At 39.4% G+C, this 27,788-nt stretch overlaps 1 protein-coding gene across 2 annotated transcripts; it reads right to left on the minus strand.

The window, feature by feature from the left end:
* Window positions 1-1,991: 1,991 nt before the first annotated feature.
* On the minus strand, window positions 1,992-22,504 carry LOC129776530 (lysine-specific demethylase lid). Of its 2 annotated transcripts, XM_055782231.1 has the most exons (6): window positions 22,386-22,504; window positions 21,623-22,320; window positions 7,812-9,548; window positions 6,848-7,738; window positions 2,236-3,347; window positions 1,992-2,182 (listed from the first exon to the last, which is right to left on the minus strand). In XM_055782231.1, the coding sequence occupies exons 2-5, from the start codon at window positions 21,953-21,955 to the stop codon at window positions 2,268-2,270; spliced, it is 4,041 nt and encodes a 1,346-aa protein (XP_055638206.1). In that variant the 5' UTR covers window positions 21,956-22,320; window positions 22,386-22,504; the 3' UTR covers window positions 1,992-2,182; window positions 2,236-2,267. The 2 variants fall into 2 exon arrangements, with proteins under 2 accessions (XP_055638206.1, XP_055638205.1); XM_055782230.1 differs by having other exon boundaries at window positions 1,992-3,347.
* Window positions 22,505-27,788: the final 5,284 nt, after the last annotated feature.

Raw genomic sequence — 27,788 nt, forward strand, 5'->3', positions numbered from 1 at the left:
TATGCTATTCCCACGCTCATCATCTCTTGCAAATGTTACCCTTGCTAAACTCGAGTAAACCGCGAGTAATCTGTCCAATCCTACTAAATTAGAAATAATACGTTCGCGGCGGCCCTGTAATTCATGCTCCTCGCCCACTGGCGGCTGTGTTTAACCCTCTACAACCAAACCCCGCCTTTAGACGGGCTTCAGGGATTTTATTTTCAAATTATTCAGTCATTATTTTCAATGTTCACCCCGGCTAGAACGTCTTTAGAATATTTTCATCTATCACACATACACATTGGTTTTATGCTGGCAGCTTTCTGCTAGGAGTATTTATGGAGTGGAATGGGTTTTTAGTCAAATAAAAAAATTGGGTCTTAGAGGGTTAATGCTTTTCGCTTCAGTGTAGGCTCATCAAACGTACCGTTTTTAACGGGACAGTACCGTTCTTTCGACCATTTTTATTGTCCCGTCTTTTTGCAATCTGTACCGTATTTTGAATATTTAGAAACAAAAATATTCCTTTGACATTCAAGTTTTTTTTCAGATGAATTTTGCTCAGGATATTCGCAGTGAACGAGTTTTTCAGCCAATTATGGGTTCGGGTAGAACAATTGAAGGGTTTTTATGGCCAGTGTGGTGCAAACTGTTCTTACAAGTCTAGTAATATAGGAGGCTGAGTTTCATACGTTTTGTCAAATATATATCGGGAATTTGTAATTTTAAATTTTCCCGCTGGAAATTTTTCAATTAAAAAAAAAAAATTAAGTTGGTACTACTGTCAGTGGTCTTAATGCCAATTTTGAGTGGATCTGCCATTTGGTTTGTTTACAGCGTCATTAGGAACAAGTTATTTTTTTTGCTTGGCGATTTTTCTTCAAAAATTTCATCGCAATCGAGTGGATGAAGACATGCTTGAACGATCAATGAAAGCTTGAACGGCATATGAAAGAGAAAATTCGTCGCAAACGATCAGATTTGTGGAAGGATACAATTTGGATTTTATACTAGCTTATCGATCGATCGTTATGTACGATTTTTTGACAAAAAAATGGCACGAATGTGATTGAACAAGCACCTTACTCTCCAGATATGACCCCGTGTAATTTCCTATTTCCGAAACTCGAATTATCGTTTCGTGAGACTCGGAAAAAGTTGGAAAAAGTGTAATACTTCAAAAGGACTCTATTTTTAAGGCGATAATATAAATTTAGATGATAAACAAGCATTTTCTTGAAAAATGCTGTGGAAATGATTTACGATACTGCGTTGGAGTACATTGAAAATTGGAACTGTGGTCTAGGAGGAAAACAACAGAATTAATGGATTGTATCAAAGTCTATTCCTGGATGGGCAGATCCAAAGTAGCATTAGTAAAAAACTTCCTGTTCAAATAGATTAAAACATTTTGTTTGATGAGCGGACAATTATTAGAGGAATTATAATTAATGCGACAGAAAGGTAAAACAAAGAAACCGTGTTAGGTACAAATATCTTCAGAAAACAAACTTCTAGACGGTACGGAATTCATGAAGATTGCTGAACTTTGATCTGAAATGTGACAAATTGTTTGATAAAATTTCAAAAATCATATTTTTCTTCGCAAAGTCGCTTCATTATCTAAATATTCCTTCCTTCGCTATAGAGAATAAAGTAGTTCCATCTAAGAATGTTTGATTGTTTGGTTTTATAAATTCAACATTTTCCAAAAAATATCAGAATATATATTTTTTGGCTAACGTGTCCGGTTTTCATTCCTGAATCATTTGGTCAGCCTACCCCAGAGGCATTCGTTTGTTGTTACATGCTACGAATCATGACACAATGACACAATAACGATGAGGCAGTCTAGTGCGAGCCACCGGTGATACGCGCCGGCGTGAACGTGTTAAGGTAATATTTGTGATTTAAAAAACATGAAATTTCAGCCCAGTATGAGTTGGGAACAAATGGGAATAATCGTGTCGATAATGTGGCATTCTCAATAGACATAAAACATCTCAAGCTGCGAAAATAGGACACTTTACTTCAATGTTGTGTATGATTTTCTGATGTTCTTGAACTTATAGCTAATTATATAGACACTTAATTGTGGAATATTTCAGGAATCGATATCTGGAGACGATAGCGAAGCGTCCAACCGAATTGCGATCATTCAAAACAATGAAAAATTCACAGACTTGTTTACTGACATATCCTACAAGAAACGGAGTTCAACCTTATATATGCGAGATGTGATATGAAACATACTACCACTACACGCACAGTTTACAACGTTCTGTCTAAAAAATTACTTCTCGTGGATCAATTGCAATTGTTGACGTAGGATTCGTATCTCTCGTATTGCCAGTAGCCAACTTCTGTTTTGGGCTTTTGCCTTGTTGACTAGTAACTGTGGCGGAAGAGGCGGACATGTCAGGCTCTAAGTTGTTAGAATGCATAGAGAGACCGATACAATTCTCTCCATTACCGAAGACATTTTGTTTCGAATTGTCATTTCCCGTGTTGCTATCATCTTCACTGTCTCCTATGAAAGTGTCACCTCCACCTTCCTCATCTTCGTCGTGACTGTTTTCATTATATCGTTCACTGTCATTTTCTGGATCGCTCTCCGAGTGATCATCTCCATCGTCCTTATCTTCGAAATCATCAAACGAATCTCCTAGTTCGTGTTCATCTTCTACGATGTCTTTCGGTACCACTTCCAATCCTGGTTCTGACTTATATTGTTCCCGTAATAGTTCTCGTTTCTCTTCTTGGTAATGCTTAGCACGTTTCTTTTTAGCGATTTCCGAACATTTTCCACAGTGGTAAACAATCTTGCTGTCTCCGAATTTATCGTCGATATTGGTGTACCAGTAAGATGATCCCAGCGCATTAAGTTTGCTTTTATTGTTCCAATAAAGGATCTGCGCCTTCAAAATTTGCTCATCTTGCTTGGTAATACACGGATCATCCTTGATTTTCTTAATCACTTCATCGGTACAAGTAGTTTTTTTCCTTTTTGTTCCTCCGCTGAGGGCAGAATCAATGCATCCAAATGAGGATAGCGATAATTTCCCATCTTGATCTGCCCCCATACTTTCAAGTAGTTTTTGTCGTTCAACCTCCATCGGCAATAACTTTGCACGATTTGCGATATTTTGAAGGGTGTGGAAGAAATTATAATTTTCACTTCGTTCCAACGATTCGATTGCATGAAGCCATTCTTTCGATTTTTGAAGAGCATCCTTAAGTTGACCATGTGAAGGTAAGAAATCCTCTATCAAATGGGCTCGCTCCAGTAAGTTCTCTATTTCACTGATCTTATGTTGTGTTTCCGTTTTGAAACACTGGCTCGCCGATTGTTCCCAATCCACGATCTGTAACAGAACAATTACAAGTTATGTTTATGAAATAGGATTGGGCGATCTGTAGAGAAAGATCGATATTTACGGATCGTTTTTCTAAATGGCATAGGGATCGATTCACTGATTAAATCGAATGCTTTTTCTCTAATTAATTACTTGTTCTATATAAGTGTTTCACATTTCTATTCAAACTTCAAAGGTACCGTCGATGGGAGTGAGAATGGGTCAAAAAATAGTTTCCGAACTTTTTGTTGAATAACTATCGTAAATTAGAGTAAAACGCAATTCTGATTACGTAGTAATTTTCTCTAAAGATGAACTTACGAGTGTTCAGAGAATAGTAGAATAATATTAATTTTTGACTGAACTACGATTACATGAAGTTGACCCAATCTCAACCCTTATAGGGGGTGACAATGGGTCAAAGTAGTGTATATTACTTTCTATTAAGAAATATGTTTAGACATCAATTCCTCAATATTTTCAAGATAATTTGATAACATGTAAGTGTCTTGAATGATTATTTGAGTTACGAAAATAGTGTCAATCCACCTAGAAGAGCGATGGAAATGTTTATATACAGCCATTGTATTTGTATTGTATTTGTTTTTATATAGTTTACATATGTTACGGAACCAACTTAGCAGGCAAAACTGACATAAGTCCAGGGGAAATAGGTTCTGTGGCCGTTAGTAACATGGTTTCGGGACCAAGGGCGCTATATTTTTTATATTTTTTTCTTGAAAGCCGAGATTTTTTGTATCACATATCCAAAATTCAGAGACGTGTTATTTTTTGTTCTTTAGTTATGATTTTTCAAAATTAACCGATGGTTCAAAAAATTATTTTTCTCCTCTTCCAAAAATAATTTTTTTTTAAATTCATTACTTTTAAACTACCGGGTCGATTTAGATGATCGATATACCAATTTGAAGCCACATTAAATATCACATATGCTTAAAAATTGGATTATAGTCGCATAGGAATATTGAACAAAAACTGAAACGAAAACGAAAACATGTTAACTTTAAAAAAACAAAACTCAAAAACGAAAAAAAACACCTCTCTGATATATGGATATGTTATGTAAATGAGAAAAAATATAAAAAATATGGCGCCCTTGGTCCTGTGTGCTATGAAAAACAATTACAATCAATAATTACAAAAACGAAATCCGATTTTCTTTTCAAGTAAAATATTTTTTTCAAACAAGATTAGCTCATTGGCTTTAATTTGATATGTCAATCATCTGAACCGGTCCAGTAGTTTAAAAGTTATAAATTTTTGAAAAATATAATTTTTGCAAACAAAAAAAAAAGAGGAAAAGTTTATTTTTCGAACCACCATAAAATAGAAATGGCCACCCTGACGAAAAAATAAAAAAATACAGGTCTGATACGAGGGCAGTCCGATAAGTACTTAACCCACAAAAAAAAACAAAATTTTTGAAAAAGTGGCGATTTATTCCTCAACATAGTCTCCTTTTAGCTCGATACACTTGACTCAACGATGCTGCAACTTCTTTAATCCATCTGAAAAATACGCTTTCTCGAGTTCTGCAAAGTAGGGCTCCGTGGCAGCGATGACCTCCTCATTCGACTCAAATTTCTGCCCGGCGAGTGACTTTTTCAAGTTTGGAAACAAAAAAAATCGCGCGGGGCCAAATCTGGAGAATACGGTGGATGGGGCAGTAGTTCGCAGTGCAATTCGACCAATTTGGAAGTGGCGACGGCGGAGGTGTGGGCCGGTGTGTTGTCATGGTGGAAGAGCCAAATGGGGTCGTTTTTCTGCAATCCGGCGTCGAATCGGCCCAATAATTCGGCATAGTAGAGCCCTGTGATTGTTTTACCCTTCACCAGGTAGTCGATGTAGATCACTTCTTGTGAATCCCAGAAAACGGTGGCCATCACCTTTCCGGTCGATAGGACTGTCTTCGCCTCTTTCGGAGCCCGTTCGCCGGGTGAAGTCTACTGTTTCGACTTGGTCTTGGTGTGTACCAGTGGATCCAGGTTTCGTCAACGGTCACGAAACGACGCAGAAACTTCTTCAGATTGCGCTTAAACAGCGTCAAACACTACTCTGAAGTGGCCTCACGAGTGCGCTTGTTGTCCGGAGTGAGCAAACGCGGCACCCATCACGCCGACAGCTTTCTCATGCCAAAAATTTCATGCAAGATATAACCCACGCGATCTTTTGAGATGCCTTCTGTTTCAGCTATCTCGCGTACCTTCAATCGGCTGTCTGTCAATAAGAGATCGTGGAGTTTTGTCACATTACTCTCCGTGTTAGTCGTTTTCGGGGCACCTGGGCGTGCCTCAATAAATACCGACGTGCGACGTTGAAACTCGTTGAATCAATTTTTGACGGTCGCTATCGAAGGAGAAGAGTCACCGTATACAGAATCCAAGCGCTCTTTGACTCTGCTGCGCGATTTCACTCCCAAAAACAAGAATCGTATCTCCGATCGATATTGCTCTTGTTTGCTCGATACTGACACCATCGGGCGACGAAGCTCAGTACTTATCGGACCGCCCTCGTATTTTACGATGAGGAACAAAGTCACCAATTTTCATGAAAATCTGAGAACCACTATATCAGTTTGGCATTGAATTCAATTTTGTGCTTGACCCATTCTCACCCCCACTCAGCGTGAATAAGAGATTATTTCTAAAATGTTGAAATTCCAATGGAATTTTTTTTTGATATTTAAATTCAGCAATGACTCATCTGGCAAGACTTAAAAGAATAATTCTATCCAAAATTTATCATTATAGTAGTTCTGTACAATGCTGGGCTTGAGATTTTTCTGGGATGCTATTTGATGGCTATACACATCAAACTTTGATGAATTATTGAATAATAACTATTTGTGCTACAGTTAAGTATTACGCATTGGAAATAGTGAAAATATGTTCCTCGGCTCACAGCTTTCAAAAATATTCGCAATTTTTGTCAAGATATTACTAATAGTAACTTTCTCCGTTTTTGACCCAATCTCACCTCCATGACCCATTCCCACACCCATCGACGTTATTTTATATTGATTCTCAACATAAAAGGTCATAAAAAAATTAAAGTCAACAAAAAATGTATTTTCCAGAGCATTCATCTTGTACCGTCATGTAATTAACTAAAAATTATTATTAGAAATTCAACGAAAAATCCACTGGACCTGCTGTCACCATAAATATAACTTGTGACCACTTGTTTTGCAATGATCAAACTTACAAAACAGCTTCTCCTAAATTTACGAACACTAATTTGACAATATTGGGTCATTTTTATGAAATTTGTCAGGTTTTTTTGTGGGACTAAAATCAATGATCACTGAAAAACAAATTTATAAAAAAAAATTCTACGATCAAAAAGATTGGAAAGATCGATTCTCTCGATTTTTCGAAGCACAAAAAAACGATCCAAAAAATCGAAAATTGAAAAGAGAAAGATCGATCTTCTGAATATCGATCCGAGATCGCCAAATCCTACTATGAAAACAGTACAAAAATTATTACCTGTAGCATGATTCCATGTAACTCAGCCAGTTCCTTTTCGAGAACTGTATGCGGAAGGATTTGCATTCCTTCGTCTAATATTTTTTTTATTTCGTCTAGCGAAAGACGATCAATTGTATTTTCTCTAAGCAGACGCACCTGCCTGTACCACTTGAATTGCACAAGCCGATCCTTAAGCTGTACAATTTGGGGCAGCTCGATACATAGTGAATTTCCCTCTTCAATTAAATGCGTTAGCTGCTGTACATTGGTATCTTTGAAACGTGTATTCAAAGCATTTTCTACTTGTTTCATCCATTCTTTACCAATTTTCTGTAGCTCGCGTACGCTGTCGCCTTCACGTATGATACAACGCAAATTATTGATTTCGTTTACAAACATATCCAACTCCTCCAAGGTCAGCTTATATTTAGCACATTCAGCCGAATTTCGCGTTCTGGTTCGAATCTTGTTAATGTCGAGCTGCTGTATGACCGTTATACACTTTTGCGCTTCTAGTATTGAGAAGTTCAATCGTTCTAGAATGACACTGTTTGGAAACTTTTGCGCCTCTGCTTCGTGTGCAATTTCCTGGAGTTCATCTAAGGTGATATTTGTATGAATTGCAGGATCGAGTACATCCCTTACTTTGAATAGCCACTTCTCAAATGATTCAGCTTTGACCTTCAATTTTTGAACCATCAACGGAAGTTCGTCCAGTGTATAACGATATTTCAAAGTGTGACTATCCGATGGACATTCGCAAAGTTCGGCAAAGTGACGAAGGCAAGCTAAGTTTGTGGTACACCTACAGGTCACTGCTGATAAGAAGCAAGTAGTTTTGCATACTTCGCATTGTCTCGCATCATCCGAGAGCAATTCGAAAGCTTCTCGCTCTGCATTTGTAACACCCTACAAATAGATTGAAAAAACACGATGAATGTTTAGAGAAATCTCCGTATCTAGCATACACGTATGTTCATACCCATTCAAGAAGATTTTTTCGTAACTTTTTCTCGGTGTCCACCATTTCAGCCATATCGATGTAACACGCAGTTGCTATTCCCAGATTCAAACGATCCGGTTCCAACGCCATCTTACAAACCAATTCGTCATGAGAAAATACACAATATCTCCGCAGCTTTGAGTAATGATTTACGCATTCACGGCCCATTTTCATCCAATCTGCTGGAGCGAAATTCACTGCTTCTGCAAAATTATAGCCTTGGTTGAATCCCGCGTGATATGCACGAGGGAAAGTAACCACAAACTCCCCGGCTTGTTGGTCTGTTCTATATACTGGTACATTCGCATTCATTAGAATATTTGGGTTCATAATTGTCACGAGCTGGTGGAGCAGGTCAGGCTGGGATTGGAACAATTCCGGTGCTGCCGATTTCATGGCCGCTTCAAAATCTTCCGCACGCGTTCCTGGAACGCCGTACCACGTTTTCGGTTCTCCCCAGTGCAAGTAATTGATAGAATAGCTCCAATGGTCTTCATTATGCCAACAAAACGTTGCGAAGCACATTCCGACATACATCCAAGGGACCTTCATACCGCTGATATCTGCGTTTATATGCCCTAAAATCGATTCATCTAGAACTGGGAGATTATTGAGATTCCAGCTTGATTCCGCATATTCTTGATCCTCGGACAGCAGATAAAGCGAAGATTTCGTGGGGAATCCGCTTCCGTGATCCATGGTGTGCAAATCAGCGCCATACTCAACGGTCACGTCCTCATCGATCGAAGAGACAATACGCCAAAACTCCTTCTCAACCAACTCACTTGGAACCAAATGAACAGGCATGTTAAAGTAATTGGACTTGAATTGATCTGCCATTTCGCCAAATTGCTGCAATGTATACTCGCGCTGTGCCTGCTCAAACCCAAAGGCCTCTACAGGCTTTGAGTTTTCTTCAACTATACATTTCGGACAACGCCAATCACCTTTTGGTATCTCTTGCAATGGCGGAAGCAAACAAAACGTATGATATGAAGCATCACATCCGTCGCATAACAACATAGACTCTTCGACGTCACCTCTGTTGCACATGTGGCATATATACTTGGCCATCGGGTCATGTGAATTGGTTGTATATGTATCATCTGACTTACTGTTCGCGGAACCATTCGTTCTAGTGTTGGACACATTCTTTAAACGATATTTACTCGGTGATAGCCGCAATGAATCATTTTCTGCTCCGATGCTGGCCGATTTGTTCATTTGGGCAAAACGTTGAGATCGTCTAGCCGTGGTTGCAGGAGGTGGTTGCACTTGTTGTCTAGCTTCAATCGAATGTGGTTTATATTCACAATCCTCCTGTTCTGTTTCCAAGTTTGCCAAATCTATAATTTTACCAGAGCGATAGATGTCGAAAGGGTACAGGATTCTTTCGTAGTGCGCCTTCAAATTCGTGCCAACATTTTTACCCTGCTGGTATCCCATTCGGCAAGCTACTCTCGACCATTTGCGATCTTTTGTAACGATTTCTATGCCTCCTTCATCGTTCACGACCTTGTGTAGAGTGTAGAGATCAAGTGGTTTACGTTCAACCATGGGAATTTTGAGTGAGGAACCCTGCAGTTCCCAGAATTTTGCAGTTTGATCTAGAAAATTCAGTTTAATCCGAGTCTCTGCCTCCAATTCGTTCAGGCGTTGGACACGTGGCACAAATGTCAACTTTTCTACGTCCACTGTGAAGGGAGGTTGCCAACTCTGAAAAAATGAAATAAAAAAAATATGTGTTAGTTAATCAATTAAGATATAAGAATATAGATATTCGTTTGAAACGACAGATACATTTTTGCATTTATCTGGTGTAGTATAACGTTTACTTATGGAGTTTTTCGGCACATACTTAGCACTAGGGAAGCAGACTCAAAACGCCCGTAATTGATAGGTCCAGCGCCCATCCGCGATCCAACGAAAATGGCCTAAGACTTCTTGACTTCTCTATCTCCAAGAACGTCTGTTAACCATGGAGATGCGGCTCAAAATAGTGTCTGTTCCCCATGTGAGGGACGGCTGATCACTGTTTTCGTGGCAGCGGGGATTCTTAAAACACGGTCCTCCGGCGAGACAGGGGGTTGGTGCAGGCCCTGCAAGCCATCCGTAAAAATGGAACGCACAGAAAAATTCACAAAGAAATTCGAGGCAGGACAATTGGAATAGACACACACAACGAACATTGACTAGAGACTGGAAACTCGGAACATGGAACTGCAAGTCTCTCAATTTTCTTGCGAGTACCCGAATTCTTTCGGAAATATTGAGAGGCCGCAATTTCAACATCGTAGCGCCGCAGGAGGTGTGCTGGAAAAGTTCGATGGTACGATCGTTTTAAGGTGGGTATACCATCTGCACCACGAGCTGGGTACAGCTTTTATTGTGATGGGGGAGATGGGTGATTGGCTGGTGGCCGATCAATGAAAGAATGTGCAGATTGAGGATGCGAGGCAACTTCTTCAACATCATCATTACCAACGTCCACAGCCCCCATCTAGCTAGCACCGATGATGATAAAGAAGAATTCTACGCGCAGATAGAGCGTGAATACGATCGCTGCTCGAAACACGACATCAAAATCGTTATCGGTGATTTGAACGCTCAGGTCGGTCAAAAGGAGGAGTTCAGACCGATAATTGGTAGGTTCATCGCCCATCTGCGAACCAACGAAAACGGCCTAAGACTTATCGTCTTTGCTGCCTCCAAGCACAGCCTCCAATACCGTTACACCTGATGATCATCTCCACAAACAGAAACACAAATTGATCACGTTTTGATTGACGGTCGGTACTTCTCGGATATCATCGACGTCAGAACCTATCGTGGGGCTAACATCGATTCGGACCACTACCTGGTGATTGTCAAACTGCGTTCTAAACTGCCAGTCGTCAATGACATAAGACACCAGCGCTCACCACGATACCAATTACGACCGCGATTATCACGTAATAAAATTCCATTTTATTCCCCTAACTTCGATACTGAGAATGAAAGATGTGTTTCCTGAGCCAAGATGATAAAGCACGTTGTGTCAGATCAGATCAAACACAGATCAACAAAAAGTTTCTCCAAGATCTAACAAAATCGGAAGAAAAAGATCGCGAAAATTGATTTTTTCGAGTACAAATAATCGATCCAAAAATTTGGAAATCGGAATGGAAAAGATTGATCTTCTAAAAATCGATCCAAGATCGCCCAATCCTAGACCAGACTGATTCGATGCCTATGAACGGTGTGTGGCGCAGTGTGAATCGTTTGAGATTCACAGGGGAGGACAAGGTGATGGACTCTCCTGTCTGCTCTTCAACGTGGTGCTGAAAGGTGTTATGCGGAGAGCAGGATTGAAAATCCTTACAGAAGGGACTGATCGCAACAGAATTGTTCTTGGTAGTAGTGTTGTGATCGAAAAAAGTCACCATGTTGCAAAATTGCCGGACAGCAGCCCTGCAAAGATGGTGTTCGCATCGAATCCGGTAGGAACAAGGAGAGGAGCCCAGCGAACGAGGTGGTTGGACCAGGTGGAGCAGGAATTGGCAAAATCACAATGCAGTCACGATCCTGAATGGTGCCTACAAAATTTTATCTCAGATCTTCGTTTGCCGTTCTTTCGCCAATAGTAATCTAATTTGTGGCAAGTTGTCAGGGCGGATTCATATCCGGTTGCTCGACGATGGTCGAAATTTTACCCTGCGGTAGACCCTTCAGACTTATAGATGATGGACTTTCCTGCCTACTCTTCATCGAGGCGCTGGAGGTTGTCATATGGAGAGCGGGCTTCAACATGCTGGGCACGATTTTCAACAAGACCAGTCAGTTTATTTGCCTCGTCAATAACGTGAATATAATCAGAAGAACAGATGCGACGGTAGGACTATGGATCAGTGCGTCTAAGATTGAATACATACTAGCACAATTTGCTGATCGTAACAGAATTCTTCTTGGTAGCAATTGAATACATACTAGCACGATTTGCTGATCGTAACAGAATTCTTCTTGGTAGCAATGTTGTAATACACGGCGTCGAGCTCGAGGTTGTCGACAATTTTATCCACCTTGGTTGGTTGATAATAACCGACAACAAGAACTCAAAGACGCATAGTAAAATTCGAAGACACATACTCAACGGAAGTCCTACCTACCGTGGGCTCCACAAGTCTCTGAGGTCCAACAAACTACGACCCCGTACTAAGCGTATAATGTACAAATAGCTGATACAACCGGCAGTCTTCTACGGGCATGAAGCATGAACACTACTCGAAGAGGACTTGCAAGCACTTGATGTTTTCGTACGCGGTGTACATTGTAAAAACGTGTTTGTTCGTGAGATTGTATATAATCTCCGGTGGAAATCCCGCGTGTTTCAACCCTGGTGGCAAGGAGGTGGAAGTTTTAGCGGAAAATCGTGCGTAATAGTCTGAAAAAAGAATTCACGGGAAACGTGACCAGGAGGACGCAGCGTTGGGGAGAACAATGCTCATCATCTGCAGCGGCCCTCCAACCTGCAGCTGCTAATAACGCAAATTCTTCAGCAACAAAGCGTCACGCAGTTTACATTCGCAATCTATTCTACGTCGAAAGGATGCTGGATTCCCTTTTAAGCTACATGATGCAGCTTGTGCATGACAAGGACATTGGAGACACGCTCGAGGACAATGGCCCACCCAACCACAAGCACTACATAAGCTTCATTCTGCCGAGGCTCAATAGGCTAAAGTCGCTTTTCGGAACCACAGTTTCCATCTTCCGCCAGCGATTCAACTGTCTCTAGCTTACGAAGAAGGAGAGTGACGATTACTTGGCATACTAGTGCAAAATGAACAAGGCATACATCGATTCTAAGCATTCGGAACTAACAGGAGAGCAGTTCGAATGCCATATTTACGTCTGTGGGTCGAAATCAAATTAGAATGCCAAAGTTAGAATACACCTTACCAGCAAGCTGAGGGAGAACGTAATTTCGCCCAATTCTTGGATAAGTTTGACAACATCATCAACCTAAAGCAGTACACCGTGCTGGTGGAAAATCCGATCCAGTCGATCTGGTTGTCGAGATCTGGTGTAGTATTTCCCTTAAACAAAGGGGGTAAGTGTTTCGTCGTCGCTCCTAACGTCGATATTCTGAGGATTTTTAGGGATTGGAACCAGCCAATTACATCGAACTGCAACGATGTCAGTCGTGTGGCTACTCTTCAAGTCTAGTTCCCGGAAGTATCCGGTAGCGTACTGCATGAAAGGTGTAGTAACGGACTAGATTGATCGCTTAGTGAACCTGGGCATTCTGAAGAAAGTTGATTTCGCTGGATGGGCCGTCCCAATCGTAGTGGTCCAATACCTCAATGAGCAGATTCTGGATCAAATCTATATGCCCGGGTGCATTCCGATAACTGGTGGACACGATGCTCGCCGCTTACCGAATATCGTTGGTTGCCCCGATCCTCAGTCGAGTCGCAGCCAGTTCCAGGCAACGACTTCACTTCGATTAAGCCGATCCTATTGATGGGTGGTACTACCTGATCCTAGTGGATTCCTGTTAGGCATGATTCTTACCTACCTTTTCTAAAAGGGGGAAGTGTTGGGTAGCCCTCCAGCGAATACAACACTCGCCTCGTCAACTGAAAGCAGTCAGGTTTGACAGATGGGTCGGCGGCACGACAACAATCATCATCATCAGTGAATCATTATGTGAGATGAGTTTGCGATAGCACTTGTTACAAACTTTTGATGTAATTCATGTTGAATAAAGTCATTTTAATATGTTACACCTTTTACTCCCACGATAGTATCATACTCGACCAGTGGGACCCGACGTATGTGCAGAAGCTATCGGGGTGCCGCCACTAGCGGCGTAGTGGGGGTAGATGGTTCCCCCGGAAAACTGTGAAAATGGTGCCCCAAAAAATACTACCTTTCGAAAAAAAATCACTAGTTCTAAAATTGTGATACACGGAGTCTTTGTAGCCACATTGGTTGCACATTCGCTTACTTAGCGATCGATCGTGATTTCAAAACTCAGGGCCCTCAATTAACTATATTTGTGTGATTATAGAATAATTACGTCCGCACAACAATCATCAGCGATGGAGATCAATCCAGGGTCGAAATAAGATCGATTCATCATACAACTGCTCTGCTCTGCAAGAAATGTCGGGCTGTTGTACTATTAATAACCCAACAATGATCAATATCAACTGTCTCCGCTGTCCGGTCGGCTACTCGAACAATAGAAGAACAGAAAGAATACTTTTACGCCTAAATGGCCACTACTGTGTAATTTACCATAATGTAATGGAGCAGAAAAAATACTCTTACGCCTAAATGGCCACTACTGTGTAATGCACATTTCAAAGAAAACCATAAAAACATGCTACATGTACACGATTAAAACCTGGCTAAACAGCTAAAATGCTAATGAGCCTAAATAAATAAACAAATGGGATAAAAAAAGATTGTCAATCAATCAATTTAAGCTTGTTGAAATTGTGTTCGCACGATGCCTGGAAGCATCAGGAAAATTCGTAGCGCCGTCTCGATGTAAGGATAAACTGCTTAGGGAGAATATCTGAGAATAATGTACAAGATGCCTAAAGGCGTTGAGAGGGAATAGGTCCTTCAACTGCATCTTACACCTTTCCTCCTCTGATACATTGTCTCTGTATCAACGTCTGAAGAATACTTCCGTCCGAAATTTGACGCAGCCTGCTTCAATTCATCTATGCTTATAGATGTTAGTCCGTCTCCCATTATAAATGAAAAATCTCATGCTATATAATTGCTAATAATACTATAAGGCTTTCGAATTGTTAATTTTTTTTATGTTTTTAACGATTTTCTTCAAAGAGAAATTATGATTATGGTTTGTCCATCTCTAATCATGGTTTGTCCAAAATATGATCATAATTTACCATAATGTAATGGAGCAGAAAAAGGGTGCAATAAATGTTTCTATCGTAGTTCGACACTCCTCCCCCTCTCTAAGAGGGCCATGCTGCCATACAAATGAAACACAAATTTATGCTTTAATCGGGAAATAATCAAGCAAACGAAACCAAATTTGGCAGGTTTTAGGGTGCATAAAATGTTTCTATGGTGGTTAGACACTCCTCCCCCCTCTCAAATGAAGCATAAATATCTGCATAACTCAATAACTAATCAATCAAACAGAACCAAAGTCAGCATGTGAAACACAAATTTCTGCATAACTCGAAAACTAATCAAGTGAATGGAGCCAAATTTGGCATGTGAAGGTTTTAGGGGGCACGAAATGTTTCTATAGTGAATAGACACTACTCCCCTCTCTCTAAGGGGTGGCTGCCATACAAATAAAACACAAACTTCTGCATAACTCGTGAAATAATCAAGCAAATTGAACCAAGTTTGGGTTGTGTGGGTTTTTAGGTACGATAAATGTTTCTTTGATGCTATGACACCCCTCCTTCCTCTGGAATGGAGAGAGTCCCATAAAAATAATACACATATTTCAACCAAACATGCCAAAAATTTTCGGAAAACTTTGAAAAAAATGGAAAAGTTCGAAAAATTCAATTCGCATATGTTCTACAATTATATATTGACAAGCGTTATTAGTCCATTTGATGTTTGCGCTAACGAAATTGATCTTCGTTCGAAAGTGGAAAGAAAACGTGGATGTGATAACGAAAAATAAATTTTGGGCGAGACGAAGTTTGCCGGGTCAGCTAGTAATCCACAAAATGTCTGATTATATATCAAACAATGATCTGGTGATTGATTAACACGTTGAGCTCCGCGTCGGTTCATAGGGGCCGACGTTGAGCATTTTGATAGAAAAGCGCTGACTGACTGGGACTGACAGTTACAAAATTAGAAAATAAAAATATATACGTTGCCTTTGTTTGTTTGCGTTTGCGTCTGACTGTTTTCTAGCAAAATTTCTGACTATTTTCTGTTTATACAATAAGTATCTCTGGGAGCTGGAATCGACACTAATATTGGGCAAATGCTCTTGATGCGGGCTGAATGGAATGCAAACAATTGAATACCTGATTTGACACAAATGCGCTGAATTAGAGCATTTAGAAATGGACAAACCAATATCATATTTTCGACTGGACAAACCAACAACATCTACCTTACGAATAATGAAAAAATGAAATGTTAGTCTCGAATCGAAGAAAGGCTAATTGTGGAAAAACTGTTTTTGTTGAGATTTGAGCTAGCTGCACAGTTGCGATTTTGTCCATTGTAATCATTTGATGCATGAAGAGGTCCTACTTGTGATTGGGCGATTTTTTCAAAAAGACCGATCTTGTGGAATCGATTTTCCAAACGGCGTAGGGATCGATTCACTGATTAAATCGGTACCAAAGAATCGATATTTGCCGAATCGATCTTTGAATTTTTTTTTTCGATTGATCTGCTTATTCTATATGAATGTCGTCTTTTTTATAACCAGGGAATACATATTTCTTATTTCTGTTCAAACATCGAACGAATTCTGTTTTGTTCCTCAGCATGAAGGCCACCGGGCCTTTATCTTGTGCCGCCAGGCAGTCATTTTATTAAATAAATTAATTGGAAAAGCATTTTTAGAAATTCAACAACCACCCGATCTCAGCTAACAATGATCCCATAAAAACCAATCGAGCCATACATCTGTCATTTAGTCGAAGCCGATTCTTGATTTTGGCGCAAGTTCTAAAAAACAACATTTCGCCTGTAATTGATGTCAACATCAGGTTCAGTGACCCTATGCGCAACTGGTTACAGTACATCCTCTCAGTAGCTTTTACTAGTTCTGTTTCTGTCAGTATTTGTACAGAAGTAAATTGCAGAAGAAGCGATCCAAATGCTGACATTATGTTTAAAGAAATGTTAGGTGGCTTTTGGTGAGACAAAAAAACGATGTATACTGAAATCAAAATCGAAAGCATCGATCGATTTTCTCGAGTACAAAAGATCGATCCAAAAAATCGGACATCGGAATGGAAAAGATCGATATTCTAAGAATCAATCCGAGATCGCCCAATTGTAGTCCTACTACGTCCACGTAACAATCATCATGTGACGGTAATTCCAGTCCCTTACCGCTCACATTACGGTCTGCTGCATTGGTAATTGACACTATTGTAGGTAAGTCACTTTTTGGTCTTTCGGATCGAGATGGATAACTGCTACGTTTGGTGTAGCTTTCTTGACTGTGCGGCCCAAGTGCCGCACGTTTGGTTTTATTCAATTGTCTTATTTTCTATGTACCTAGCTATTTTACATATAATAATTTCTAGGCGTGGTCAGACGCACTCTAAAGAAAACCATGTGCGGAACATCTCTTCCGTATGCCAGAATTAATAACAAGGAAGACCGGCACCCAGCGGGGTTCTTGCACATGTGTTTACTATTCGTGGCCTTGCCGAGGCTAGCGGCAAAGCGGAAAGAAAGCAAATGTACAATCACGCTTGGTTCGCATCGAGTTACGCAACCATAAATAATAAACAGACCCTTGGCCCAGTAAAGAGGCTTGTAGTCGAACAATACTTATGCTTGCGTTGCTCGGCGTCTTCGTGGGGGATTTATTGTCTTAGGGGCATTGAACAATTTAGAATTTTGTTTATTATCGCGCGGGTGGTCTAGTAGTCATATTACACTATTAATAACACAATGATGGAACCCTCTTATCAACAGCCCCGCTGTGAACAGTCCTACTGTGAACCATCGAACAAGTGAATTCATAGGAATATTCATAGGCTAAAAAAGGCGACATGTGTATCGATAGAATAGGAATACATAAGGGTGGGTTTAGACTAGGGATATATTCATGTGAAGAAATATGATGAGATTTATAGAAATCGCATCAACCGTTTACACTAGCGTGAACTTCTATAATGAATATATTCATATCTTCGGTGAATTTATTTACCTGAAGTAGAACTGCATCCAACTTTAGTGATTTCTCACCAGTGAGAAATTCACAAGCGTTTACATATGCTGAATTTATTCATGTTATATATACCTCGAATAAGTGTATCATATTTATTCTCACCCGTTTACACATATTTTGACGTGAATAAATCCATCTATAGCTATAGATCTCCCTAATGTAAACCCGCCATAAGATTAAATGACTACTGTGTAATATTAGGTGTACCGGTAAGTTTCTTCGGTTTTACAACAGATGGCGTAACTTGATTATTATTCCAGTGAATAAAATTTCCAGATATTTGTTGGAAAGGTACTGTCATAACGTGTCTTTTTCAGTACAGTAGAACCCCGACTATCAGCGAAATAGTCTGGCAGGGTCACCGCGAATAACGAAATTCGCAGATAACACAATAACGGACTAAAAATGAGGTGCAAGCACGAAATAAAGATATTTCAGCATGAAAGCTATATTTCCTCAATATAAAAGTTATTGAACTATCCATCTGTAAAGTCGTGTACACTAGTGGTCAGACAATGTGAAAGCTATGATCAAAACAAAAGAGTGAGTGCCTACCTTTCACTGACAAATTTCGGGAAGCCATATAGAATTACTATGGAACTCCCTTTCGCGGATAATCCATATCGGGGATAATCGAGGTTCTACTGCATATGTCAATATATGTGTTCTGTATATATTCTACTGTATATGTTAAAAAGCGTAAACAACATAGCTTTTTGCCACTTTAAAAATGGTAATTTTCACTTGGAAGACGAGACGAGCAGACGAGAATTGGAGGCTTTACTCGATCAGGATCCGTCACAAACGCAACTTGCAGATACACTTGGAGTAGCTCAGCCATATCAAATCGTTTAAAAGCAATGGGAACGATTCGAAAGATAGGACATTGGGTGCCGTATGAATTGAAGCCACGAGACGTCGAATGCCGTTTTTTCACGTGCGAACAATTGCTCCAACAGCATAAAAGAAAGGGTTTTTTTTGCATCGAATCGTTACTGGCGATGAAAAGTTGGTCTATAACGACAATCCTAAACCCCGGTCATGCATCAACATCGACGGCCGCGCGAGATATTCTCGTCCAGAAGGTTATGCTGTCTATTTGGTGAGACCAGCTGGGTTTGATGTACTATGAGCTGCTAAATCCTAATGAAACCATTACGGGGGACCTCTACCGACGACAATTGATGCGTTTGAACCGTGCGCTGAAGGAAAAACGGTTATAATACTTGCAAAAACACGATAAAGTTATTTTGCAGCACGACAATGCTCGCATGTCTCGAAACTAGTCAAAACATACTTGGAAACGCTGAAGTGGGAGGTCCTATGGCTCTCCGGACATTGCTCCGTCTGATTACTACCTTTTTCGACCGATGCAACATGGCCTGGTTGACCAACACTGATGAAGATGAAGTCGAAAATTGGATCGATTCGTGGTTAGCCGACAAACCGGCCGATCATTTCCGCAAAGAAATGCCAGAAAGATGGGGAAAGTGTGTCGCATTGACTGCATTGAGCGTCTTTTGCGAGTTTAGGGGAGCGTCAAAGATAATGATTGAATTTCAGGATAAAACTGCAGCGGCCATACGGTTTTTTTCCTGGGTTTGGATCGATCAACGTAAGTTATTCGTTCGCTTCGATTATTGGTATGCGCAGTAGATTTCTGTAGGAAGTATTCGATTAGACGATTAATCGAACGATTATCGGGGATCATTACTTGTATCAACCAACAGAGGATTTACTAAGTACACCTATCCCCCTATTTACACGGTACCTGTTTTACACGATTTCGCTTTTACACGGCTCATGAAATAACAAATTTTGAAAAACTTGAAAAATGTATATATGTAATTCATATGTATGTAGAATAGGATCATAGTTTTGACTACGCGTGCGATTTTATGTTCCAGAACTGGCAAGTTATCAATTTACTATCATTTTCGTAGTCTTGATGTGTAATTTGTGTCAATTTTCTAAGCTCTTTTTTTATTAAATTCGTTTATTTTTACAGGCTCAGTTACATAAGTTTAAAGGAGCCGAATTCTCAAATATGTTTTTAAAACTATATGTTTTTTTCAAGCTCTTAGAATGCCAAGAATATGGATAAAAATGAAAAGTAACGGAAAGTTATATCTTCGGCTTTCGGCTGGAAATTTCTTTAATAAATTTAAGGATAAATAAAGCAATACAAAGCTACACAACTGTTAATTGAATCTTTTACCACTAAGTCTGAGATCTTCCCGAATCCGTCGACTGTTGAACCAGAATCGCATCAGGAATGCTCAAGTGATAGGGATGACATTATACTACTCAGAATAAAAATACTGGTAGTTCCTAAAAGTGGTGATAACGAATAAACTTATTGCAATTTAGTTTCATGAAGAATTCTTTGTTTATTTGTATCCAGAATCTATAATGAATTTCATAAGTACATTTTTATAATTGTTTTACTTAAATAAATAATTGAATTGAGTATATATTGAGAGTTTATTTCGTTTTACACGGTTTTACATAGCAAATTCGGAAATTTCATTCTACACGGTTTTATCGGGAACCTATCTTCAGTGTAAATCGAGGGATAGGTGTATTAACCTCACCGCTTCCAGCTCGTAGGAATGCAAAATCCGTATTTTTAGAGTTACGTTATTTGTGCATGGCAACTTTGAAGCGTGATTAGAGGTGAATAGGATAAAATTGAATTCCAGTGAATGTTGTTGTGTCGTTTGCAAAGAAATGCAATCCTAACTTCGATTATCAATTACCGATTTTCAAGAGTCTTTTTACCTCGCGTGAAGTGCGTTAATGAACTTGGTGAGCTTCTGGATGCAAAGCATAAGGATATTATATCGTTCACGAAGCATCGAGAAAACTAGGATTTATCTTTCGCACGACGAAGTCCGAAATTATTGTTTGGATGCGAGTGTTCGTTTACTCTCGTTCGCTCAATACCAGAGTACTGCTCCGCTGTCTGGAACCCCATGGAAATCCATCAACACATCCTTTCAAAGCCGAACGTGAACAGGCAGTTTTCATCTCAGAAATTCTCAACACCCAACGAATAAAAGCGAACCCAGCCGCGTATAAAACAGCCCCATTTTATGTTGTTGCTTGAAATAATACATTAAAATTCATTCAGAGTCAGATACCTAAATTTGTGAGCACCTGTCAAATGCATTTATTGTAACTGCTGATTTTAATTATTCTTCTGAGAGATACAATCGAAACAAACAGAGAAATTCTGTTCATAGAAATAAATCAGTTTAAACATTTGAACACGAATAAAACATAATATTGAAACACTAAGAAACAATACAATTAAAATATAAAATCCATATACAGTTATTAAGGTGAATATTGCGATAGCCTTTTACTTCCTATATTATTTAGAACAGACAAATAAAATGACGAACTGTTCTCAAACAGGTGATTTTTTGATAAAAAGAAAATTATTTGCTGTTTTGTTCTTTGTTTTTAAACATATTCCCAGCTGCAAGATTCTGCCCGAAAGAATCGTAATTATGAGATGAGGCAATATAATGTTATGTAACTCGTACAAACGTAAGCTAAACAGTCAACTGCTAACTCATGTCCTATCAAAATTAATAAATAATTTCATAAGAAAAAAAATTAAATTCATGTTTCTCTCTCAAATTAAAATGGATGAAAATTCTTAATGTGGCGATAAACTCACAAGAAACTAATTTCTTTGGAAGCTAGCCATTTTTGTTTTCCAAGTCTAAAACTTTTTGCGATACAGAAAAAAATGGAGAAATTCATTGTCACATATCACAGTTTCTTTCATTTCGTTTGAACAAGTTCGTTAAAAAACAAACAAAAACTACATTACTAAACACTAGAGAACTAATGCACTTACCGTTGGTGGTCGTATCTTACAAATCCCATATTTTTCGGCAATCGGCCGAATTTTGTTGATGTAAATAAGTGGATTTTTGAAGTCTTCTTCGGAGGGCTCAAACACCGGTGCTTCTGGAGGCACTTTGAATTGAAACTCGTCATACTTGTCCAATGAAATATGAGGTTTGTATGGCTGCTGGGATTGGATGGCCATCAAAGATCCGCCGCTTTCAGCATCTATCAGAGAATTTGTTCCATTTGATGCAACCTTATTCGAGCACAAAGGGTAGGTGCCATTGGTGTTCTCACCACCCGAACCAGGTGAATTCGATTGTTTATTTTTGCTTTTCATTATTATATTGTACTCCTGTAGTATTCCGTCGTTATAATCAATTAAAGCCTCTCAATCGAATTTATAATTTCGCATTCATTTTCACTCGATTCCAGTCGCAGATCATAAACATCATGCCTTTACAGGTTTACACAAATTAAACACTTTATTAAGTCATTGAAAATGTCAAGATTTCACTTGCATCGGACAAAATGTTAATTTTTACTCGTTCGAAACACATAGAACTCTGTGTAGTACAACAATTCAATAAGATTTCACGATTTTCACAGATTTTTCGCTTTCAAACTGTAGTAAATTGTTGAGTCTACTTCTGTAACTCGTTGAAAGACATCGTTTCTGCAGCCTTCTGAAATTTCTGCGTATGGCTTTGTGAAAGATATTGAAACCATGAAATGGGGCACTCGAATCGTTATTTAATTTTTGACATTACCTGAAATGTTGACATCAATTTGTATTGAAATAAACATATTCTGAAGGACGTTGTGGTACGACTTTTTTAATATTTTAATATGTCTATTGTGGCATGCAAATTGCGCATATTCACTACAAAAATAAAATATTTTTATAAAATTATCAATCGTTACCACCCTGTGATTGTCTTTTCTTATGTCATTATGCTGGCAGAATCCCTTGTTGAAAAATGGCGTAGTTACAAAACATACACTGAGAGAAATCATTATTATATATTACAATTTGTCTTGTAAATAATACCAATTCGATAGTCATTTTCGACCGTACTAATTATTCGTATATTTTACGCGAGGAATGAACCGGCTGAAAACTTACTGAAGAAGTTTACATAGCAGGCTCTCGGAAACTCTTTATGTTAACCTAGAAAGAAAAAAGACAGATTTAGTTTCGTTTCGTTCGGGGGAATGATAAGTACGTTCAAAATTTACCTAGTTTTATGGCGAACTCGTTTTTGTTCAGTTTCATCCCCAGTGCCACACAAACTGCTGTCAAAACATTTTTTTATTCACTCAGTTTCAACCTAGTGTCCCACTAGGTTCGCCTCGAAAGCTGTTAGTTTCGCACTGAGATGTTTCACGGGTTAGCACTCGGATTCACCAATGCAGCTATACTGAACTGTCAAGTTCCGTGCATTGTTTTGGAAAATCTAAAAATAAAGACTATGAAAATGGAAAACCTTTGCTTTTGCTTTTGTATTATTGGAATCGTAATCCAATTCGGATTCTGATTTTGAAGAGAATATTCGCGTAGACGGCATTAAGTTTCATGTGCTTTCATTGGGAGGCGAAAATAATGATGGATATTCAGATGGAATAAACATGCTTTCAAAATCAAAATTATGAATGAAAATTCACTTTAACGCATCGAATATTCATTTTATGTGATGAAATAAGAGGTTTTTTCCGATATCGAGGAAACATATTGAACGAAAACTGTGTCTAATGATGATTTTATATAATAATAATAATTATTTGTGGAACAAACAGGAAATGTACCGACAAATAGTTAAGTGAGTGTCAGGACCACATGTGTTAGGTAATCAAACAATATGAAGTAAACAAAAATCATTCAAACATTTATATTTTTACACTGCACTTGGCCCTTCTGATCTGATAGAAAATAATTTTATGGGATATTCAATGTATTACCCCTCACCAAGTTTATCAAATAGCAAATGGCCCTTCAGGCAACACTGTATCTGTCAGTGTATATGTAAATATGAAATTCAAATAGCAACCATTTTTGTATCGACACACATTAAAAGTATAGGGCCCTATTCCAGAAAACGAGAAGAGCAATTCGTCTCGTCTCGTCTCGGTTTCAGTCACTGTCGAGACGAGCAAAATATCCCATTCCAGTACACGAGTTTCATTGAAATGTTTTATTTGGTAGACTGGAGAGACTTCAGTCAGTTTTTCTCGGTATGATCAGTGATGTCAGATGAGAAGACATGTTTTTGTTTTGAGAAAAACAACAAACAGTTTTAAAATTTATCAATCAATACTCTTTTCTCAGTGTCAAAATATTGAAAAAAAAACATAACAAAAAGGAATAAGTTTCATATATCTTTTGGTTCCATTGATATTTTTCCTCGAGCATATGGGTTCATCACTCAGACGTTTTTTTTTGTATTTTTCAGAAATATATATTTTATTAAGGCACATATTGCGTTAGCCTGACGGGGCCGGGAGCTCAATATTTTGACAATTTTTGTCTTACGACTATGTTAGTAATATGTAACCGATTACTCGCGGTTGGCTCGAGGTTAGTATTACAAAGATTCTCATAATTGGGATGTTGCAGTCTCCAGTACTATGTATGTGTGGCCGACATGGGATACTTCCTATTGGGGTGCAACTGATCATTAATCAGCGACGCCCCCCTAGTCTGTACCTCATATCAATCGTGGTGCATATCTCTTGACTCGAAGAATCCAGGGTAGAATAGTCACTGGGCGGTACAATCTTCAGCTCGTGTAGAGTTGTCATGAGCGGTACAACCTTTGGCTCTTGTTGAATGTTCAGTGGCCTGCACAACCTTCGTCATGTGTATCTGTGAAGAGTATGTGTATGTATTGCCGCGACTAAGTAAAAGTTTATCGATCGGATAGGAGGGATATGATACAGGGATACAACGGAGGAAACATCATTAAACGTTGACATCGGCGTTTCTGAGGAACAGGTATAGATGAAGCAGAGGATCAGGATCGCGGCTACCTAAGATATCCCTGACGGGGATAACCGATTGTCTGCCTAGTGCCCTCAATGCTCTGGAGAGCTGAGAGCGGGCAGCATGGAACCGGATACACGACCAGACAACATGCTCGATGTCGTGGTAGCCATCGCCACAATCACAAAGATTGTTTGCTGCGGGCCCAATGCGATAAAGATTAGGTTGTAGTGATTGGACATAAGCCGAGATATCACGCGAATGAAATCACGACCTACATTCAACCCCTTGAACCATGCACTCGTCGAGATGTTAGGGATAATCGTGTGTAACCAACGACCGAACTCATCTTCACTTCACATGCGCTACCAACTTGCGAGTGTGTGCTGACGAGGAATGTGAAAAAAATCATTATTATTGCCTTTCAAAAAGTGTGCCTTCTGAAGCGCCCACCTTAGCTAGCGAGTCCGCTTTCTCATTCCCCGGAATCGAGCAATGAGAGGGAACCCATGCTAAGGTAATCTTGAATAATTATTCGACCAAAACACTCAATAGATGTCTTATTCTTGTTAGGAAATAAGATGAGTGTTTATCAGCTTTCATTGAGCGGATTGCCTCTATTGAGCTGAGACTGTCTGAAAAAATAAAATAATGGTCGATGGGCAATGTTTCAATGATCCCTAGTGCGTAGTATATCGCACCCAGTTCTGCGACATACACGGAACAAGGATCATTGAGTTTGAAAGAGGCACTGGAATTTTCATTGAAGATGCCGAAGCCAGTGGACCCGTTTATGAATGAACCATCAGTAAAGAACATTTTATCAGATCTATCTCATCAGATCTGTCTCATGGGCAGATCAAAAATGACAGAATAATTGCAAAAGAATGGGAAGCAAACTTGGTTGGAGATGCCTGGTGAAGGGTGCACGTCGTGGGTAAGTTACTCATGGTATAAAGACATAAAACTTGACTGAGGAGTCAGTTGGAGTAGATTTTCGAAGTTATCGATCACCATAGATTCATGATCTTGGATTCATGATCTTGCAACGGATGAGAAATCTGTAGGATAATTCTGTGAACCGAAGAGTAAGTGGGTTTACTCCTGCCAAGACTTCGAGACTCATCGTATGTGTCTCAGACGTTTTGTTATTATTGATTTATTGGGGACAATGTTTGTTCACCTAATTAACGATTTATAACGATATTAAGAAAAGTTTTAAATCTATATATATATATATATATATATATATATATATATATATATATATATATATATATATATATATATATATATATATATATATATATATATATATATATATATAAGTTATAAGCGAAACCAGGCTTAACCTTCAAAACCATCAACACAGAGCACGTGTTGTCGAGCGGGTAGTCATTGAACGAGGGTAATGATTTTAAGCAGGGTAGTTGAAAGTGTAGTCAACGGGTAGATTAGTCAAGTTCTCGCTGGATATAAAATATGGAGCAATGTCAAAATAAAGTAGTTCTAGCCTAGAGCTCAACCATCCAACATGTTCTCATTCAACCATCTTTCAGAACCTTAGGTGATTATAACTTATATATATATATATATATATATATATATATATATATATAAGTTAAGGACTTCAGGTTCAATGAAACAATGATAGAGTTTGAGCTCTAGAAACTAGTTTATTCCACATTGTTTCCCATTTTTATACACGGCTAGAAACTTTACTTTATCTACCCCTTCCGGCATAGGCGGATTACCTGTATCTCCTTTATTTACCCTGTTTCCTAGCATTGTCCTTGTTCAATGCGTACCCACGTGGAAAGTATGCTCTATGTTGCTTCTATTGTTGTTTACCTGGCGGCGGGCTGAATGTAGGGATCTTAACTTATATATATATGTGTTGTTTGGAAGAGGCCCATTTGAAAATATGTAAAATCTAGCAATTACTGAACTGAATTTGATGGTTGCAGTTAAAAACATACATTGCTTATGCTATACTTGTTTAGCCGTGAAACAATTTTTGAAGATAAAGGCGGAGCAGAAGAATACCGATGCTTTCAATCAACAAGGTGAACAAACACATCAAACAAACTAGACGATTCGACTGATTCATTGACGAGCGCGGCCAAACGGTCGTCGAGCCAGACGAGCTACTCGTCTGTTTTTAGTCGAGCTTTGCAAAATTGAACAACCAGAACTGGTCGAGCTGGAAATTCCACATGGAAATGTTGTTGATGCGAGAAGAAATCTAGTATGTGATCGCAGATGCCGAACTGATGCTGGTGACGGTGCAGTGGAAGAAAGATGAGCAAAAGGTTCGATCGACTATCGGGCTGTGTATAGAGGACAGCCAGTTTAGCCTGGTGAAAAATAAAAAAATGAAATCTGTTGGGGCTGCAGTGGACTGTAATGCGCCGGTCGATAAGGGTGCTCGCGTTCCCAGCGGGAACCGAGCCGGGTGGGAGCAGGAACCGCTGTGTTCCTTCCCAGGAGGGCAGCTGGGCCAGACTCCTTGGGTTGGCTTCGCCTCATGAAGCCAACATCGCAGCTGGACTGGACTAGCATGGCTAGCAGCAACCGCTTGAACTCGATGAGCCTTGAGAAAGACTTTCTCTTGTAAACTCTATTTACTCTTTTTATTGCGGCAGAGATGGAGGACTGGATGTTCCGGCGGTCGGACGCAAACACCGGAGACTATGACTAATTACACTTTCATTTTTATTTACACTGTTTCTCTTTGTATTTCAAATTTATAATTCACTGTGATCTTCACACTCTGATGGTTTGGTAGCGACTGATGCGCTCCGCTGTGGGCGCATTACTTTTATGGAGTAGCACCGAAACGATCTTCTTCTTGCCGGCGGTGCAACTTCTTACTGCCGACGGTGCAGTTTCATTGCTGCTGCTGCAGCTGCTGATGTTGTTTTCTTCCTCTTTCTGCTGGTCTCCGATTTACACTGCACCACGGCTCACGCAAAACTGAATCCAGTGCCGCGACAAGCATTGCATTTTTATGCCGTCGAGCACAGCGTGCTTTAGCGATGGCTGGCTCATAGTTGCAATGTGGGAGGGGTAACTCGTGGTGTGTGGTGTGGTGTGCAAATTCTGCATGCCGCGAGATGCTGTCACTTCAGTTCGGTCGGTGTGGAACTGAACATTCTCCCCCAGGCAAAAAGTGGAAGATTCGGAAGTAAGG

The sequence above is a fragment of the Toxorhynchites rutilus genome, chromosome 3, assembly GCF_029784135.1.
Source record: "Toxorhynchites rutilus septentrionalis strain SRP chromosome 3, ASM2978413v1, whole genome shotgun sequence".
NCBI lineage: Eukaryota > Metazoa > Arthropoda > Insecta > Diptera > Culicidae > Toxorhynchites > Toxorhynchites rutilus.

Coding starts and splice junctions, on each gene's coding strand:
- LOC129776530 (XM_055782231.1), bottom strand. CDS start 21,955: ATGAAAAGCAAAAATAAACAATCGAATTCACCTGGTTCGGGTGGTGAG. Junction 9,549..21,622: donor GTAAGATACGACCACCAACG/GTAAGTGCATTA, acceptor TCATTTTTTCAG/AGTTGGCAACCTCCCTTCAC. Junction 3,348..6,847: donor TACATGGAATCATGCTACAG/GTAATAATTTTT, acceptor GTTCTGTTACAG/ATCGTGGATTGGGAACAATC.